Source organism: Mustela erminea, chromosome 3, assembly GCF_009829155.1.
Source record: "Mustela erminea isolate mMusErm1 chromosome 3, mMusErm1.Pri, whole genome shotgun sequence".
NCBI classification, from domain to species: Eukaryota; Metazoa; Chordata; class Mammalia; order Carnivora; family Mustelidae; genus Mustela; species Mustela erminea.
The window spans coordinates 3,848,255-3,863,732 of record NC_045616.1 but is presented as its reverse complement, the minus strand read 5'-3'; the positions used below and the strand labels follow the sequence as shown (position 1 = coordinate 3,863,732).

Below are 15,478 nucleotides of genomic sequence, written 5' to 3'. Positions count from 1 at the left end.
TGGCTGGTGGCTAGAATGAGCATGGTTCTGGGAGTGTCTTTGAGGTGATGTGGCATGAAATTCACACTAACTTGCAGACTGAGTAGAGTAGATGCTCTCCCCAGTGTGGGTGGGCCTGACCCAATCAGGTGAAGGCAGAGTAGACCCAAAAAGGGGAGTCAGAGGGAACTCACTTTGCTGGAGTGTTTGAGCTGGGACATCAGTCTCCCATCTTCAGATACAGAATCAGGATGGAACTACACCCCATCTCTCCTGGGATCCTGCCTGCCCTGAAGATTTCAGACTCCTTAGCCCCATAATCACACGAGCCAATTTCTTAAGCCAAGCCTCTCTCTATATATACATATCCTACTGGTTCTGTTTCTCTGGACAGTCCCAGCTACTACACATCCCATCCCATCCTAGGGATCCATCAGTTTTGCGACCTCAGCACAATGATGACCTTGGTTCTGTTTCCACACACTCACTCCCCATGGACGTCACAGGCTGCCCTGGGCCTGCAGGGTCCCTCATGAGGCGGACACAGCCCCGATCTGACACTTGAACCACTGCCCTACGGGATGGGGCACCGAGGCTCTCCAGGATGTGAATTCCCAGAGGTGAAAACCAACCTCAGCAGCCTGCCTGGCACTTGAAAAAACACCTCCGTGTGAGTGCCTTGGTTTCCCCACGCACCTGGGATGGCCATGAGGATGGAGGACTGGACCTGGGGTGCATAGCAGCCCCTTATGGACCCTCCATCTTCTGGAGCATGCCGCAGGCCGGAGGAAGAGCCCAGGCCTTCTGGCCCTCCTCATGGCCAGATGGGAGAGTGGGTCCCCATCTGGGGATTGGGGATTGGACGGGATGGCCTTCTTGTCTGACTGTTATCTATTTCCATGGCCAGAGCCAACTCACCAGCTGCTTGGGGAGACTGTGGAGGGAGGTGGGGAGGGGCTGCTTGGACGCTCCCAGAATGGGGGCTGCTTCCTCCCCGCCTTTGGGAAGGGAGGAGACCATGAGGAGAGAATAACAGGAAACCACCCCTGGTCCAGCAGTGGCTGGGAAGTAGGGTCCAAAACCCCCATGCCTGCCCGTTTCCCGGCTCCTGACCCCTCCCGGGCTCATGGCCTCAGAGGGGGGCGATGGCCCACGGATCCAGCTGCTGGACCCAGGCTGATGAGTGGGGTTCCCTGGGAGCCTCCATGGCCCAACGGGCCCCAGCCCCTGCCCTTCCACCTCCAACGAGGCCGGGGGGGCAAGCCACGTGCGGGGAGCCCTGCTGGTGGGGTGGCCTGAAGACCAGTGAGGACTTTCTGGAGTGGGAGACCTGGATTAGCTGGCAGGTGGAGGCAGCCACTGGCCATGTGTAGCTCCAGGCCCTTCAGTGGCTTGGGGGAGACCCGAAGGTTTCATCAGACTTCATCTGAGCAACGTGCACGTCCCCAGTCCTGCTGGAGGCAGCTGCTGTGCTGAACAGTGCCAAGCAGCATCGGCTTACTGCCCAGTGGGAAGGTCAGGGATGGTTCCGGGTGGTGCCTGGGCGGCTACTGGCCAGCCCTGTAGCAGGGCTGGTGGGAAGCACATTCCTCCGCTGGCTGCGGGCCAGGCTGAGGTGAGGCTGGAGGAACGTGACCCCCAGTCTGTGTCGTCCTGGCTGCTTCCTCCCTGGTCCTCCTGGGCTGGTAGGGGGGTGCCGGGTCACCTGTGGAATGCCAGGCCGGCAGAGGAAGACCTTCTCCACCAAGGGCAAGCAGCCAGGGGAGTCGCATACCAGGACTGGCAGATCACAGCCAGGATGCCAGCCAGGAGGGACACCAAGAGCCTGGGAGGCCCTGAGGGGGCTTCTCCGTGCCCCTAGCATGCCCACCAGCCCAGAAGGACCAGGCACCTCTCAGGTTTGGGGCAGCATGGCCTCGAGGAGGGTTGGGGAGTGCCGGGGTAGCTAGATATGCCGAGGGATGGGCGGGTGCAGGGCCCCGGGTAAGGCTGTCCTGAGGTGTGGGGACTGTGTGCCAACAAGCCCTTCCTGTGGAGATGGCCTGGACGGCGGCTGGTGTGAGGCACCTGTGTTGTCTGGGCCCTGGGGATGAGTGTCCAGACATAGGAAACCAGACCAATCAGCGGGTTCTCCAGCGCCTCCGAAGCAGGCTGGGGCGGGGGTCAGCCTGGCGTCTGTGGCCAGTGTTTAGACCACAGGTGGAAGGCCACAGCCCCTTCATGGGGGTGGGGGGGCTCAGGGTGCACGAGGCTGCACCAGCCAGAGTTTTCCCCAAGGGGTGCCCTCAGCATTCAGTCCTGAGGACACCTCCCGGCTAACCCCAGGGGACACGCTGCAGGGGGGCCTGGTGACACATGGCAGCTCCACCTTCTGGATGCAGGTGTGGGGAGGGGAGGCCATGTGATGACATGGAACGGCGGGGCCCTGGGGAGCTGGGGGGGGTGGTGTTTGGCAGGCTGTGGGTCTGGAGTGCACACATGGGTTTGCAGTGACCCATGGGTGGTATGGCAGGTCAGGTGAGGTCAGATGGCACCACACGGAAGAGCCAGGCCGTACATGCCCACAGCGCTGTTACAGGGGCTCACTCAGGTGGACCAGGAGTGGAGGGGCAGGGGGCAGCGAGCACAGGCTGCCTGAAGGGTAGGGAGGGCCTGTGGGAATTTGTGGCTAACCTGGCTGTGGTTCTGGGGAGCGCAGGTGGGACTCAGAGACAGGGCTGTGTCTCAGAGCACACCACAAAGCGGAGCATGGTCCAGAGACAGCGGCTGATGGGGGAAATGGAGTTCCAAAGCTCTGCCTGGGTACAGATATGCGCTGCCAGCATCCTCGTGCAGAATCTCTAACCTCCCCGTGGGACTGTCCGGAGATGGGCCCCGGGGAGGGAGTCAGGGTTCCATGAGGTCAGAGAGGTGGTGGAGGTCGGGGAGGCGGAACACAGGAGAAGGGACACCAAAGACAAGAATGCACTGCCTGCGTGCCACAGAGAGGGACCTCACCAGAAACCTACCCTGTTCTGGGACGCTGGAGACCCGGAAGTCTGCGTCTGGAGACGGGAGTTGTTAGGCCCCAGTCTGCGGCTCCTGTTACACAGGCAACTGATAACTGACACACCGAGGGAATGGTGTGGTGAGTCCTTGAAAAGTTAGACACGGAATCACCATACAACCTGGCAATGCCACTTGGGCTCTATACACCAGTGACAGTGGGATTACTAACAAGAAGCATGGCCCAGGTTCCCGGCACAGAGGCCCTAAAATCCTTGGAGTTCTCAGTGCTGAGAACCATGAAGGCAGCTTCTGTTGCATAATGAGGTGATTTTGGAAAGCCCCTCAGGGTGGGGGCTGGTGGCCAGGGGACCAAACCTTGACCCCAAGGTGTGAAGTGTCAGTCCCACCCCCTAACCTAGGGAGGGGGGAGAGAGCCAGAGGTGGGATCCATCACCCCCCACCAACGGCCTAGAACTGAATCCATCGGGCCCATGGACAAAGCCCCCATAAACCCCACAAGGCCAGGCTTGGAGAACTTCTGGAGACCAGGTCAGATGTAGGGAGAGGGACACCGGTAAGGACCAAAGGACGGGGAAGCCCCAGGCCCCTGCCCCAGGGCCTTGCCCCCAGTGTGTCCTCCATTGGCTACTTCTGAGTCGAGTCTTACCACAATAAAGGGGTTAATGCAGGAAGGAGCATGTTTCCCTGAACCCCGTGAGCCGCTCCGCACGTGCATGGAACCCGCTGAGGGACCGTGGGGACCTCGGTTCTGTCGCGAGGGTCAGAGTGCGTGGGGGCCCAAGACTTGTGATTGGGGTCTGCGGTGCGGTGGTGTGTGGGCCTGAACTGTGACCGCGTGCGGGATGAAGCGGTCTCCCTCTGCGTGGGCGTGACGGAGACTCCGCGTCGGGTGGGGGGTGACGGGGACTCCGCTGGGGGGGATGGACTCCACGGGGGGCGGGACGCTGACTCCACGAGGTGGGGCGTGACGGGGACTCCGTGGGGGTCATGATGCTGACTCCGCGGGGTCATGACGCAGACCCACATGGGTCCGACCCTGACTGCGTGTGGACCGGGTCAGAGCTGAGCGCCCCCCAGCTGGTGTGTGGCGCCCTCCCCCCAAGCACACATTGACCCTAGTCAGAGGGGAAGGACAGAGCAAGACCAGAGGACCCCAGCAGCGTGGTTCCTGCACACCACACCCCAGGGGCTGCGCCCAGGGTCTCCAAGAGATGCGCACACACGTGGGAGCAACATTCACCACAGCCAAGGAGTGGAGCGACAAAATGTGCACCATGAGGAAACGGCTGCAAAAACGGCGCTATGTCCACACAACAGAACCCTACCCACCCTTTAGGAGGAGCACCTGACACGCTCACGGCGCCAGCCAGTCACAGAAGCACGCACACGGCATGATTCCGTCCGCGAGTCCGGTTCCCCGCCGGGGGAGGGAGTGGGGGTTTCCAGGGCTGGCCGCGGGCAGGAAGGTCACCAGTTTTGGCTGCCCACGACGTGAATGAGCTCCACGGGGCTGACGGTGTCTGTATGAAAGGATGGGGATGGCTCCCCACGGTAACGCCAGCGGGGACTCTGCTCCCACAGCAGGGGTAGTGCGGGAATCAGCGCAGGTGCCCGGACCCGGAGCAGCCAGGGGGTGGGGCGGAACGCTGACGGACAGCTCCAGGCCCTGCCCCACCCGCTCCGTCCCCGCGGCCAGACGCAAGCCCCGCCCCCCGCAACAAGTCCCGCCCCTCGCAACAAGTCCCGCCTCACGCGCTCCGTTCCCGCCCCTCCCTGGCAGAAACCCTGCCCGCAGACACAAGTCCCACGGCACACGCTCCGCCCTGCCCCCGACCCAAGTACCGCCCCCACGCCCCATCCAGGCCCCGCAACCAGACACAAGCCCCGCCCCGTCCGTGCTCCTCTCCCGCACAGACCCACACATGCACGCCCCACCCCAGACACAGGTCCTGCCCCACGCGCCCCGCCCCAGACACATATACCGCCCCGCGTGCCGCACCACGCCCCACACAGGTCCCGCCCCACACAGAAGTCCCGCCCCGCACGTCCCGCCCCGGGCACAGGTCCCGCCCCGCACGCTCCGCCCCGCCCTCAGACGCAAGTTTCGCTCCACACGCTTTGTCTCCGCTTCTCCCCGGCACAAGCCTCGTCCCGCTCAGCCCCTTCCCCCGCGTCCACCCGCCCGCCGCCAGGGGCCGCTGTGGCGCCCACCCACCCGGCCGCCCCGGCCGCCCCGTCACGCCGCCTCACTCCTTCCCAAGATGGCGGCTGCGGCCCTGCTTCGGGGCGCGGTTCCGGGACGCAGCGGCCCGGCCTGGCAATGGCGGCTGCGCGCGACCCCGAGGCGTCGCCTGGTCCACGGCTTGGGCCGTCACGGCGACGACCCCACGGACGGCGCGGCTTGGGCCTGCTTCCCGCTAGGCGAGCGCTCCTTGCTGCGCGTGCGCGGGCCCGACTCCGCGCCTTTCCTCCTGGGGCTGCTGACCAATGAACTGCCGCTTCCGGGTCCTGCGGACGGCGCGACCCCGCCCCCAGCGCGGGCGGGCTACGCCCACTTCCTCAACGTCCAGGGCCGCACGCTGTACGACGTCCTCGTTTACCGGTGAGCGCAGCAGCGGCGCGGGCGGGGGTCGTCCCACAGAGGGACCGGCTGCTCCGGGAGGGTGCAGGTCTAGGAGTGTCCCTAAGCCGGGCATCTAGGCGGGGGCTCCCGGAGGCCGGGGAAAGCCGCCCGGAGCGGGGCACGGGTGTCGTGGAGGGCATCCAGGGGCAGACACCTGCGGTGGGAGGGATGCCGGAGGGGAGGCTACCTGAGGGGCGTTGGGGGAGTACACCTGCGGGTGGGAGAGTAGTCCGGGGGGGGCGAGTACCCCTGAGGGTGGGAGGGGAACCTGAGGGTGGGAAGGGTCCCCGGGGGAGCACACCTGCGGGTGGGAGGGGTCCCTTGGGGGGAGGCCACCTGAGAGTGGGGCGGCGTCCGGGAGGAGGACTCCTGAGGGTGAGAGAGGCACTTGAGGGTGGGAGAGGCTCCCGCGGGGTGGGGAGCGCACCTGAAGGCGGGAGGGCACCTGAGGGTGGGAGGGGGCACCCGGGGGAAGCACACCTGGGGCGGGAGGCCCTCCTCCCGCGGGGGAGGCCTAACTGAGGGCTGGGGGGGCATCGGTGGGAGGCTGTCAGAACTGGCACCCAGGGGCGGGCCGGCTGCTCGCACTTGGGTCTCCAGGAGCGCACCTTCAGAGTGACTACTTGGGCTTAGCCCTGCTTGGGAAAGCAGTGGTGGGAGGTTTGCAGTGCTGCCGGGGGATGGCCCCAGAGTTGGTGGCCTTTTTCCAAGGGAGGAGGTGAGGAGCCAGGTGCATTTGTCCCAGCTAGCCCTCTTGTTCGGTCCCCTGCTACCTATCTGCGTCTCTCTCAGGGGTGTGTCCCGGGGAGAGGGCCACTTCCCTGGAAGCCCAGCGCCCCTCTGCTTGGTGCTCTCTGGAATTTTTGGTGTCAGTGGCCTTGTTCCTTCCGCAGGGCTCCTTGTTCTGGCTTCCTGGAGACAGCACCTTGTCTCAGGGGTGGCTCTGTTGTTTTCCATTTGAAGTGGACTTTACTTTTTGGAGCAGTTTTTGGCTCCCCTAGGTTGGAGGGGAGGGGGGGCCTCCTGTAGGCATGTAGCCATCCTTGGGTCTGCGTTGCCCCCCAGCTGATGGACCCGCATTGACGCTCCATCAGCTGGAGACCTCCTTTCCGCGGGGGTTCACTCTCCATGGTGTGCCGTGCTGTGGGCTTGGACAAGTGTGGAAGGACGTGTGCCCATGACCCCAGTACCCTTCCCCCAGTTCCACACGCATTGTGTTGCCTCCTGTGATCTGGGGTGACGATTGTGTGGGACATGGGTCACTGCAGAGTGCATGCAGGTTCGTCCAGGCTCCATGTGCTTGCGTGTGCGTCTGCGTGTGTGCAGATGTTTGTGACTTGGTAATACGTGTGGGCCCGTGTTATCTTCTGTCACCATGGGGTCCCCTCCTCCCCCTGTGCAGCACACCTGCCCTTCTCAGCCCCAGGAACTTGGCCAGCCGCTCCTCCCCACCTCTCTGAGGGGTGGTCATCTCAGCAGAGTCAAACAAAGGAAGTGGTGTGGAATTGGGCTCGCACACCTTGATTCCCTTTGGCTCAGTCCACCCGTATCACTGTGGACCCGTGGCTCCTGCTTATGGGGATGAGGTTAGACAAGGTGTACATTGTAGGCTGAGTCCCCAGAGGTGGGGCAGCAAGCCAGCCCCTGCAGCTCCTTCCTCTGAGGGTGACTGGTTTCTCCAGGGCAGCACTTAACGCTGTCCTGTCTGGGGTCTGGGGGGGACCTGTCCAGCTGGTGAGGTCTGGGGGAGGGATCTAGGACATCAGCTTGTGGGGTCTGGGAGAGGGGTCTGGGACATCAGCTGGTGGGGTCTGGGGTGTCTGGGACATTAGCTGGTGGGGTCTCGGGGAGGGGCCAGGACATCAGCTAGTGGGGTCTGTACTAGTCGATGGCCTCTCACACACACTCCTGGATGGTCTTACCCACTCCCTGTCTTAGTTTCCACGGGGCTGTATGTCCTTGTTTCATCATTCTCTACAACCAGGATCCCAACTAGGTACTTGGGTCGAGTCATCTGCCCTAAGGTCCCCTGCGGTAGGCTCTCCTCTGGGCTCATCTGCCCATAAGCACCCCAACTGTCCCACCTGGTTCCCACACTGGTCATGGGGTTCCAGGGTCCCTTCGGGGGGCATGGCTGCCCAGAGTGGGGGTTAGGGTATTCCTGGGCCCTCCAGAGTTCACCTGGGGGAAGTGGGGGTGGAGGGGGCGGCAGGGGGTGAGCACGGGGAGAGAGTGGCCTTACCACACACCCCCTTGTCCCTGATGTGTGTGCTGTCCTCCCAGCTCCCCAAGCTTCTGACCCTCTTGAAGTCTGAGTGCCAGCACCTGAGACCTGTGGCCTCTGTGGAGCTAGAGAAGGCAGGTCCTGGCTGTCAGGCTGCTGGTGGCTTTCCATCTCACTGTGAGGGCGCACAGTACCATGCCCCCCATTCCCGGGACTTGCTCACCACCCCACCCCTGGCCGACCCATGCCGTCTCACCCCTTACGTCGTCTGCCCCTTGGGCACGCACGAGTTCTGCCAGTACCCTGGGTTGGGAAGGACAGCGCAGCCGTCCCGGGCGGTCAGCGGAGGTCTGTGGCCATGTACCCGGCCCTCCTTCAGGAGCCCCTGTCTCTGCCAGCAGACTCCCAGAATGTGATTGTAGCGAGGTGCCCACGTTCCTCCTGGAGTGCGACCGCGCGGTGTTGGGCGCCCTGCAGACGCATCTGGGGCTGTACAAGATCCGGCGGAAGGTCATTGTGGAGCCATGCCCGGAGCTATGCGTGTGGTCGGTGCTGCCCTGCACCCCAGTGGAGTCCTACGGGGCTGTGCTACTGCGGGAGCCAGCCGAGAGGACCACCATCCTCGCTCGCGACCCCCGGACCTGCTGCATGGGCTGGCGTCTTCTCACCCAGGATAAGGGCCTGGCCCTGGTGTCCGGCGGCCAGCTGGGAGACCTCCGGGACTATCACCGGCACCGGTACCAGCACGGTATGAGCGTGGGACTGGGACGCGGTGGGCGCGGGGAGCGGCAGGGCTCATGGTGTGGTGGGCTCCTGCCCTGGGAGGTCCGTGGTGAGGGCTCCTCTCCTCCAGCGCTAGCTGGTCACTCCTCCCAAGCCCCCGACCCGTGCCAGACGGTAGGGTACAGAGAGTGGGCCCTGTGGGCAGCGGGGCTCAGGAGGGCCACCCCCAGCCCCCAGTTCTCAGGGAGCTGCTTCCCTCCCACTCCACAGGCGTTCCCGAAGGCATCCATGACCTGCCTCCAGGAGTGGCCCTGCCCCTGGAGTCCAACCTGGCTTTCATGAATGGTGTCAGCTTTAGCAAGGGCTGCTACATTGGCCAGGAGCTGACAGCGCGCACCCACCACATGGGTGTCATCCGCAAGCGGCTCTTCCCGGTGCGGCTGTTGGGCCCTCTCCCAGCAGGTGGCATCACCCCTGGGTCCTTGGTGCTCACTGAGTCGGGGCAGGCAGCCGGCAAGTACAGGGCCGGCCAGGGAGACGTGGGCCTGGCCCTGCTGCGGTCAGAGAAAATCAAGGGCCCTCTCCACATCAGGACCTCTGAGAGTGGCCGGGTGGCCTTAACTGCATCCGTGCCAGACTGGTGGCCCACAGCCAAGTAGCACTGGAAATCCCCTGGCTTCTGTGGGTTCTGGAGCTGCCAGGGGTCATGGAGGGCCCCACCTTTGGTTGGCCCCCACTGCCCATGGTGGTCCCGTTAATGCACCCCCCTCTGGAGGCCCCCCAGAGTAGTGGGCCCCCATGACTGTGGGCATCGGGGTAGTGCTCCTTGCCCTCTATGCTTCTCAGAGGGTCTGATGCCCAGCTTGGGCTGTCCTCTCTGGTGGCTCTGTGGCTGGGGGTGGGGGGGAGGCACTGAGAGGGGAGGGCAGGAGCTATCCCATGGCCTGAGGCTGAGGAGAGCAGGCCTGTACCTGCTTCCAGGCTGAGCTGAGTTGCAGCTTCTGCCAGACGAGGGTGGACAAGACCCCGGCTCTGTGGGTTTGGGGGGCATTCGCCATCAGCCTGGGACAAGGATGGTCCAGAGCCTTGCCCCTGGGCTGCCTGCACCCCTCCATCAAGTGTTGGTTGAAAGGACAGGTGGGCTGTGGGACATGCCGTGCTGTGTGCAGGCTGTGGGGCGCTCCACCTGTGCACCATGGTCTCAGCAGCATACCCCTCTTACCCTGAGCTGCTCAGGGTGCGGAAAGGAGCTTCTGTCTGCATAATTTATGTGCTGCTGTTTTGGGATGTGGCCGTGTCTGCACAAGATGAGCTAACTTTTTTCCCTTTTTAAACCACTGACTTCCATGGTCCCGTGCAATGTGAATCTCACGGTCACGGGGTGTCCCTCTTAACACCCTGGTGTGGCTATTAAAGTGTGACCCAGAAGCAGCCCATTTGCAACTCTGGCTTCATTTTGGGCGGAAGGTCATGGGACATGGTTCTGGGTGGAGCGTGGCAGATGGAAGGCAACAGCAGAGTCCTAGGAAGAGACTCAGGCTGGGATGGCTGGGAGGCACTGGGTCTGGGGCCGATGGCAAGGGGCAGTTTGGGGGAGGCCTGGCCACCCTGGGCCCCTCGACTCTGCTGCCCCTTTGTATCAGCTTTGTGGTTTGCAAATATTTTTTTTCATTTTGGGCTGTCCTTTCACCTTATCAGTGGTTTCGCTTCTTAGTCAGAAGTTTGTCATTCCATGGAGACCCCCTCCTGACAGGATTTGTCCTTTGTGCTTGGGTGTCATGTCCAGTTGTGGCCGGAACCACTGCCTGGGGAAATGTTCCCTGTGTTTTCTTCTGGGGACCTTACACTTGCTCCTTTGATCTCTTTTGGGTTAATCTTTGTGGATGGTGTGAGAAAGCTTCCAGTCCACTCTGCACGTGTGGATATCCAGCACGGTTTCTTGAGGACACTGTCCCCAACCCACTGAGCATTCTCAAGAGAGATGGAGGCTTTCTGCCTGTCATGAGGATACTGGGAAGGTGCTCACACTAGCTGAGTCTTTCCACGATGACAGTTGTATTTGATCATAACGGAGAGTTAATAACAGTTACAAAGCAGGCTCCCTGACCGTTCAATGGGTGACTTGGCACGCAGAGCGGGACAGAAGACAGACCACACGACGAACAAGATAACAGAGGGGACAGGATGGTTGCAAAGCAAACGTGAAGTCAGTCTGGGCGCAGTGAAGACAAGGCCTCTTGTCCGGGTCAGCTCTTGGCACTTCCTGCTGCGGCTGTTCAAGCAGGGAAGGATGTGGGTTCTACTGGGGGATTGAAGGTGCAGAGCCCTTGGGGGCAGCTGCTTTCTATGTGGTCAGACATAGAGGGGTCATGAGTCTGAAGAGTCCAACGGTTCTCTGCCAAAACCCTCCCCTTTAAAAGGAGTTACTTAGTCCTGGGCCCCCGCAGCCCTCCTCTGGCTCTACTCTTTATCATTTGGGTTGGGGGCACAGATAACTCTGGTCCCAGAGATAATCTGGAAGCTGTAGTCCCCTCAACTGCTGTGTCATTACTGGATCCAGACTCCTGCTTGACATGAGAACCTCATGGAGCTCTCCACACTTCTTTGCTCTGAGCTGGTGGGTGGAATCCTGTCTCTGGGGAGAGATCTGGTACTTTCTGCTCCTCTGCTCTGGACTGCTGGGTGGGATCCTGTCTCTGGGGAGAGATTTTGTCCTTTCTGCTTCTCTGCTCTGAGCTGGTTGGTGGGATCATGTCTCTGGGGTGAGATCAGGATTGAGTGTTTTAGCCAGCCTATGTGTGTATGTGGGTGCATTGGAAAGCACACATATGTGGAGGTGCCTGGGTGGCTCTATCAGTTAAGAGTCTGACTTTGGTTTCGGGCATGATCTTGGGGTCCTGGGATCGAGTCCCACGTTGGGCTCCTCCTTAGAGGGGACCTGCTTCCCCCTCCTCCTTGCCACTCTCCCTGCTTGTGTGCACTTACTTACCATTAAGTAAAATCATAAAATAAAATAAAAAAAACACCCATGTACGTGGGTGACTCTGGGGATATTTCTTCCACACGTACCACTGGCTGCTGGCTGGTGAACCGTGAGTCTTCAGGGCTGTTGCTCATGTGTTTTTCCCGGAAACCTGTGTTCTCCAAAACCAACAACGCACATGATACCCGGAAGGGAGTGGCATTTGGTCCAGGGTGCAAACCTCTGTAACCCCCAGCATCCCACAACACAGCTGTTCTCAGCACGAAGCAACAGAAGTGAAGCATGTGTAACATGCAGATGGGCTCTGATTGCTGGGTCTCTCAAAGGGCCTTCGGGGCCCATGGAGTATGGCGGCCCCATGGTGAGAGCCACGGTGCTGAAACACCTGCTCTGACCAGCTTCTTATGCCTGAGCTCTAATTGGGATTTCTCGGGAAGAAACAGCTCTGGAGGCAGGTGGGAGAGTAGGTGGTGAAGGGGATGCCTGACCACAGGCCTGGCTGCACAGCTGCTGTGAGGCCACTCCTGCCCTTGCCCAGCTTGTCCTGCCTCATGGCCTTCACTGTCGTCCTCACCTTGACTCTCTCTGTGGCTTCTACCATGTTTCTCCCCTTGGCCCACCCCCTGGTTCTCCCCTTCATCCTCACCATTACTCTCACCATGGCCCTCACTGTGGCCCTCCCCCTGATGCTGCCCAGCTCCAGCCTCCTGCAGTGTGCAGGGGGCAGTGGGGGGAGCTTTTCTGTTGTCACTGGTTTCCTTTGCCCTATGAGCCAAGCTCCCTGCTCCTCAGAGTTGGAACATGAAACACCAGTTTGGGTGCCCCTGTCTCCTCCTGGCTTTGGCCTTCCTGGCATAGCAACTCGGCTGAGTTCCTCAGATTTCTGCCTGCATACCTGCCCATTCAGGTCCTTTACTTGTTACACCCAGTGACCCATGCTGGGAGCTGCCTTGCCAGGGAGGTCCCCTCATGGGGTCCTGTATCAAGGCCAAGCACACTGGCTTGTCTTTCCTCCCCAAGTTGTATCACTGTTATTTATTTATTTATTTTTTTGCTGCAGTTGGGATGAGTGCCTATTAAATTCAATTTAACAGCACAGAAACACAGTGTAAAGCCCATGTCCTTTCCCGCCTCCTGGAAGTCCCCTGGTTCGGCCAATGTGCCTTTATGGGTGTAGATACTACGTTCCTACATCTGTACCCACACATCTCGTGTTGTGCTGCTCTTTTCCAGTCTGACAGGAGACTGCCTTCTGTATTCTGTGACTCACATTTCCACCCTGGACACAGGTGTTGTGATGGCTGCTTTTATATGTCAGTTTGCCTGGACCATGGGGAGTCCAGACATTTGGTGCAACACTGGGGGTGTCTCCGAGGGCATTTCTGGATCAGGTTAACGATGGACTAGGGGGCTGCATGAAGCAAATGGCCCTCCTGATGTGGCTGGGCCTCACTGAATCAGGTGAATGCCTGCATAGACAGGTGGAGGAAGAGGGATCTTGTACTGTCCGACTGCCTGACCTGGGACATCAGTTTTCTCCTGTCCTTGGACTTGCTGAACTAGGTGTATGTGTATGGGCATCATGGTGGTTCCTTCTCTGTAGAGAACCCTAGTACCGCTGTCTTCCCACGGGAAGGGCTGAGGACAGGACCTGCCCATTGTTCCTGCGACCGTGTCCTGATGTATTTGATTCTTCCTTGGCTGCTGAGCATGTTGACCATTTTTTGCTACCACGTGGTACCTTGAATGTCCTTGTGTTGACGAGTACACGTGTAAGACTTCCTGAACAGCATGAGTGGGGTGGGCATCATTTCCACAGTGTTCTTTTGGTATCTTTTCTGGGGTAGCCACTACAAATTTCAGTGTGGTGAGGTTAGTTTCTTTCTCTTTCAGGATTGCTGTTCTGGGTTTTACGTAAGATGTCTGTGTCCATATGGTCTTGATTTTTCTTCTGAAAGTTTTTGTTTTGATTTTTTAAAGATTACTGTATTTGTTTTAGACAGAGAGAGAATGCAGTGGGAGAGGCAGAGGGAATGGGAATCTGAAGCCAGCTCCCTGCTGAGTGTGTAGCCCAAGGCGGGGATCTATCTCACAACCCTGAGATCATGACCTGAGCCTAAATCGAGAGTGGGATGCTTAACCACCCAGATGCTCCTGTTTTCATTTTTTTTTTTTTTTAGATTTTATTTATTTATTTGACAGAGACAGAGAGATTACAAGCAGGCAGAGAGGCAGGAAGAGAGGGGGGAGGCAGGCTTTCTGCTGAGCAGGGAACCCGATGTGGGGCTCGATCCTAGGACCCTGAGATCATGACCTGAGCAGAAGGCAGAGGCTTAACCCACTAAGCCACCCAGGTGCCCCTGTTTTCATTTTTTAAGTTCTTTTTTTTTTTTTTTTTTTTTTAAAGATTTTATTTATTTATTTGACAGACAGAGATCACAAGTAGGCAGAGAGGCAGGCAGAGAGAGAGAGGAGGAAGCAGGCTCCCCGCTGAGCAGAGAGCCCGATACGGGACTCGATCCCAGGACCCTGAGATCATGACCTGAGCCGAAGGCAGCGGCTTAACCCACTGAGCCACCCAGGCGCCCTTAAGTTCGGTTTTTAAATTCATCTCAGCTTGATTATTTCGCTGAAGTAAGGTTCACATAACAATACCCATTGTAGCTTTCTACTTTTAACTTTATATTGAGATATAACGGACGTGCAGTATTACATTCATATCACGTGCACATGTCGGGAATGGAGAATCAGCCACTATAAAGTGTACGGTTTCATGGCATTTAGTACATTTCCATTGTTGGGCCGGCATCCCCCGGCAGCCCCCCCGCCAGCAGGAAGCCCATGCCCACTGGTGCCCACCTCTGCCCCCCCACTGCCTGTGGCGCCCCGCCCCCCCGCCCCAGTTTTCCGTTCTGTCTCGGGCTTCCCCAGGTTTGGATCCTGGCAGGGATGAAATCACACAGGATGCGGCCTGAACTTGTGTCCGGGTGCTGCCACCAAGGGTCTGGTTTTCTGGGTCTAGACCTGTGGTCCTTGGGGCTATGTCCTTGTGCTGTTCCTCAGCTGAAGGGCATGTGGGCTCAGCTCTGAGGAGAGACCACATCCTTGGGCCGTTCCTCAGCCCAAGGACATGTGGGGACCATGCTGCCGTGAGCACTTGGCCACGGGTTCCTTGTGGGACAGCTCGATTCTGTTGGGCACATCTCCAGAGCTGAGGTGGCCCGTCGTAATTCCGTGTGTGATCAGCCTTGTAGTAGTGTCCTCAGGCCATGGAATAAACTGGTACCAGTCGGTGGCCTAAGGCACCAGGAGGTCGTCCCCCACCGTCCAGGTGTGTGGGGGGGCACATGCTCCCTTCCGAGGCTCGGGGCAGAAGCTTCCTGCTTCCTGCAGAGCCTGGTGCGCAGGCAGTTGGTCTGTGGCTCTGTCTTCCCAGGACCGCCTCTGCCAGAGTGTCTTGAGGTCCCCTTCCCTCTATATGGGGTTGCCAGTTCTTGGGTCTGGGCCCATCCTGCTGACCTCCTCTAAACTCAGTTGCATCTGCAAAGACCCTGCCTCTCTCTAAGGTCCTGTGATTCTGGGGGTGAGGACTTTGACGCCTCTTTTTCTGGGGGCACCATTCATCCCATGACAGGTGCAGAGTGTGTTTCAGAGGACAGCTGGTGGTTCTGGTTTCCTGGCTTTCTGTTCTGTTCTATGGTCCTCTGTTCTCCCCTCCCCTCCCTGGCCTGTCCTGCCTCACCCCTGAGCCACTGTCTTCATCACCATCGCTTCCTGATAAGCTGCTGGCACATCTCAGAGGCAGTGGTTAGGAAGCAGGGCCCGTTTCTGGCTTGGACAGTGTTCTCTGGCCTCCTGACTCCACTGGCTCTTGCCATTGAAGGCCCAGGAACAGCCCTGTGGAGGCCCCCTGCTGTGTGCTGTGCCCTGCAAATAA

At 59.8% G+C, this 15,478-nt stretch overlaps 1 protein-coding gene across 3 annotated transcripts; it reads left to right on the top strand.

Annotated features, from left to right (window-relative positions):
* Positions 1-5,085: 5,085 nt before the first annotated feature.
* Positions 5,086-9,990, top strand: IBA57 (iron-sulfur cluster assembly factor IBA57). Of its 3 annotated transcripts, none has more exons than XM_032335104.1 (3): positions 5,086-5,590; positions 8,234-8,583; positions 8,829-9,990. In XM_032335104.1, the coding sequence occupies exons 1-3, from the start codon at positions 5,250-5,252 to the stop codon at positions 9,215-9,217; spliced, it is 1,080 nt and encodes a 359-aa protein (XP_032190995.1). In that variant the 5' UTR covers positions 5,086-5,249; the 3' UTR covers positions 9,218-9,990. The 3 variants fall into 3 exon arrangements, with proteins under 3 accessions (XP_032190995.1, XP_032190996.1, XP_032190997.1); XM_032335105.1 differs by having other exon boundaries at positions 5,087-5,590; positions 8,237-8,583; XM_032335106.1 differs by lacking the exon at positions 5,086-5,590 and adding an exon at positions 7,449-7,607 and having other exon boundaries at positions 8,237-8,583.
* Positions 9,991-15,478: the final 5,488 nt, after the last annotated feature.

Excerpts from the sequence above, each read along its gene's own strand:
- IBA57 (XM_032335104.1), top strand. The coding sequence starts at position 5,250 with ATGGCGGCTGCGGCCCTGCTTCGGGGCGCGGTTCCGGGACGCAGCGGC. Across the intron at positions 5,591-8,233 it reads TACGACGTCCTCGTTTACCG|CAGACTCCCAGAATGTGATT; the intron begins GTGAGCGCAGCA and ends TGTCTCTGCCAG. Across the intron at positions 8,584-8,828 it reads CCGGCACCGGTACCAGCACG|GCGTTCCCGAAGGCATCCAT; the intron begins GTATGAGCGTGG and ends CCCACTCCACAG.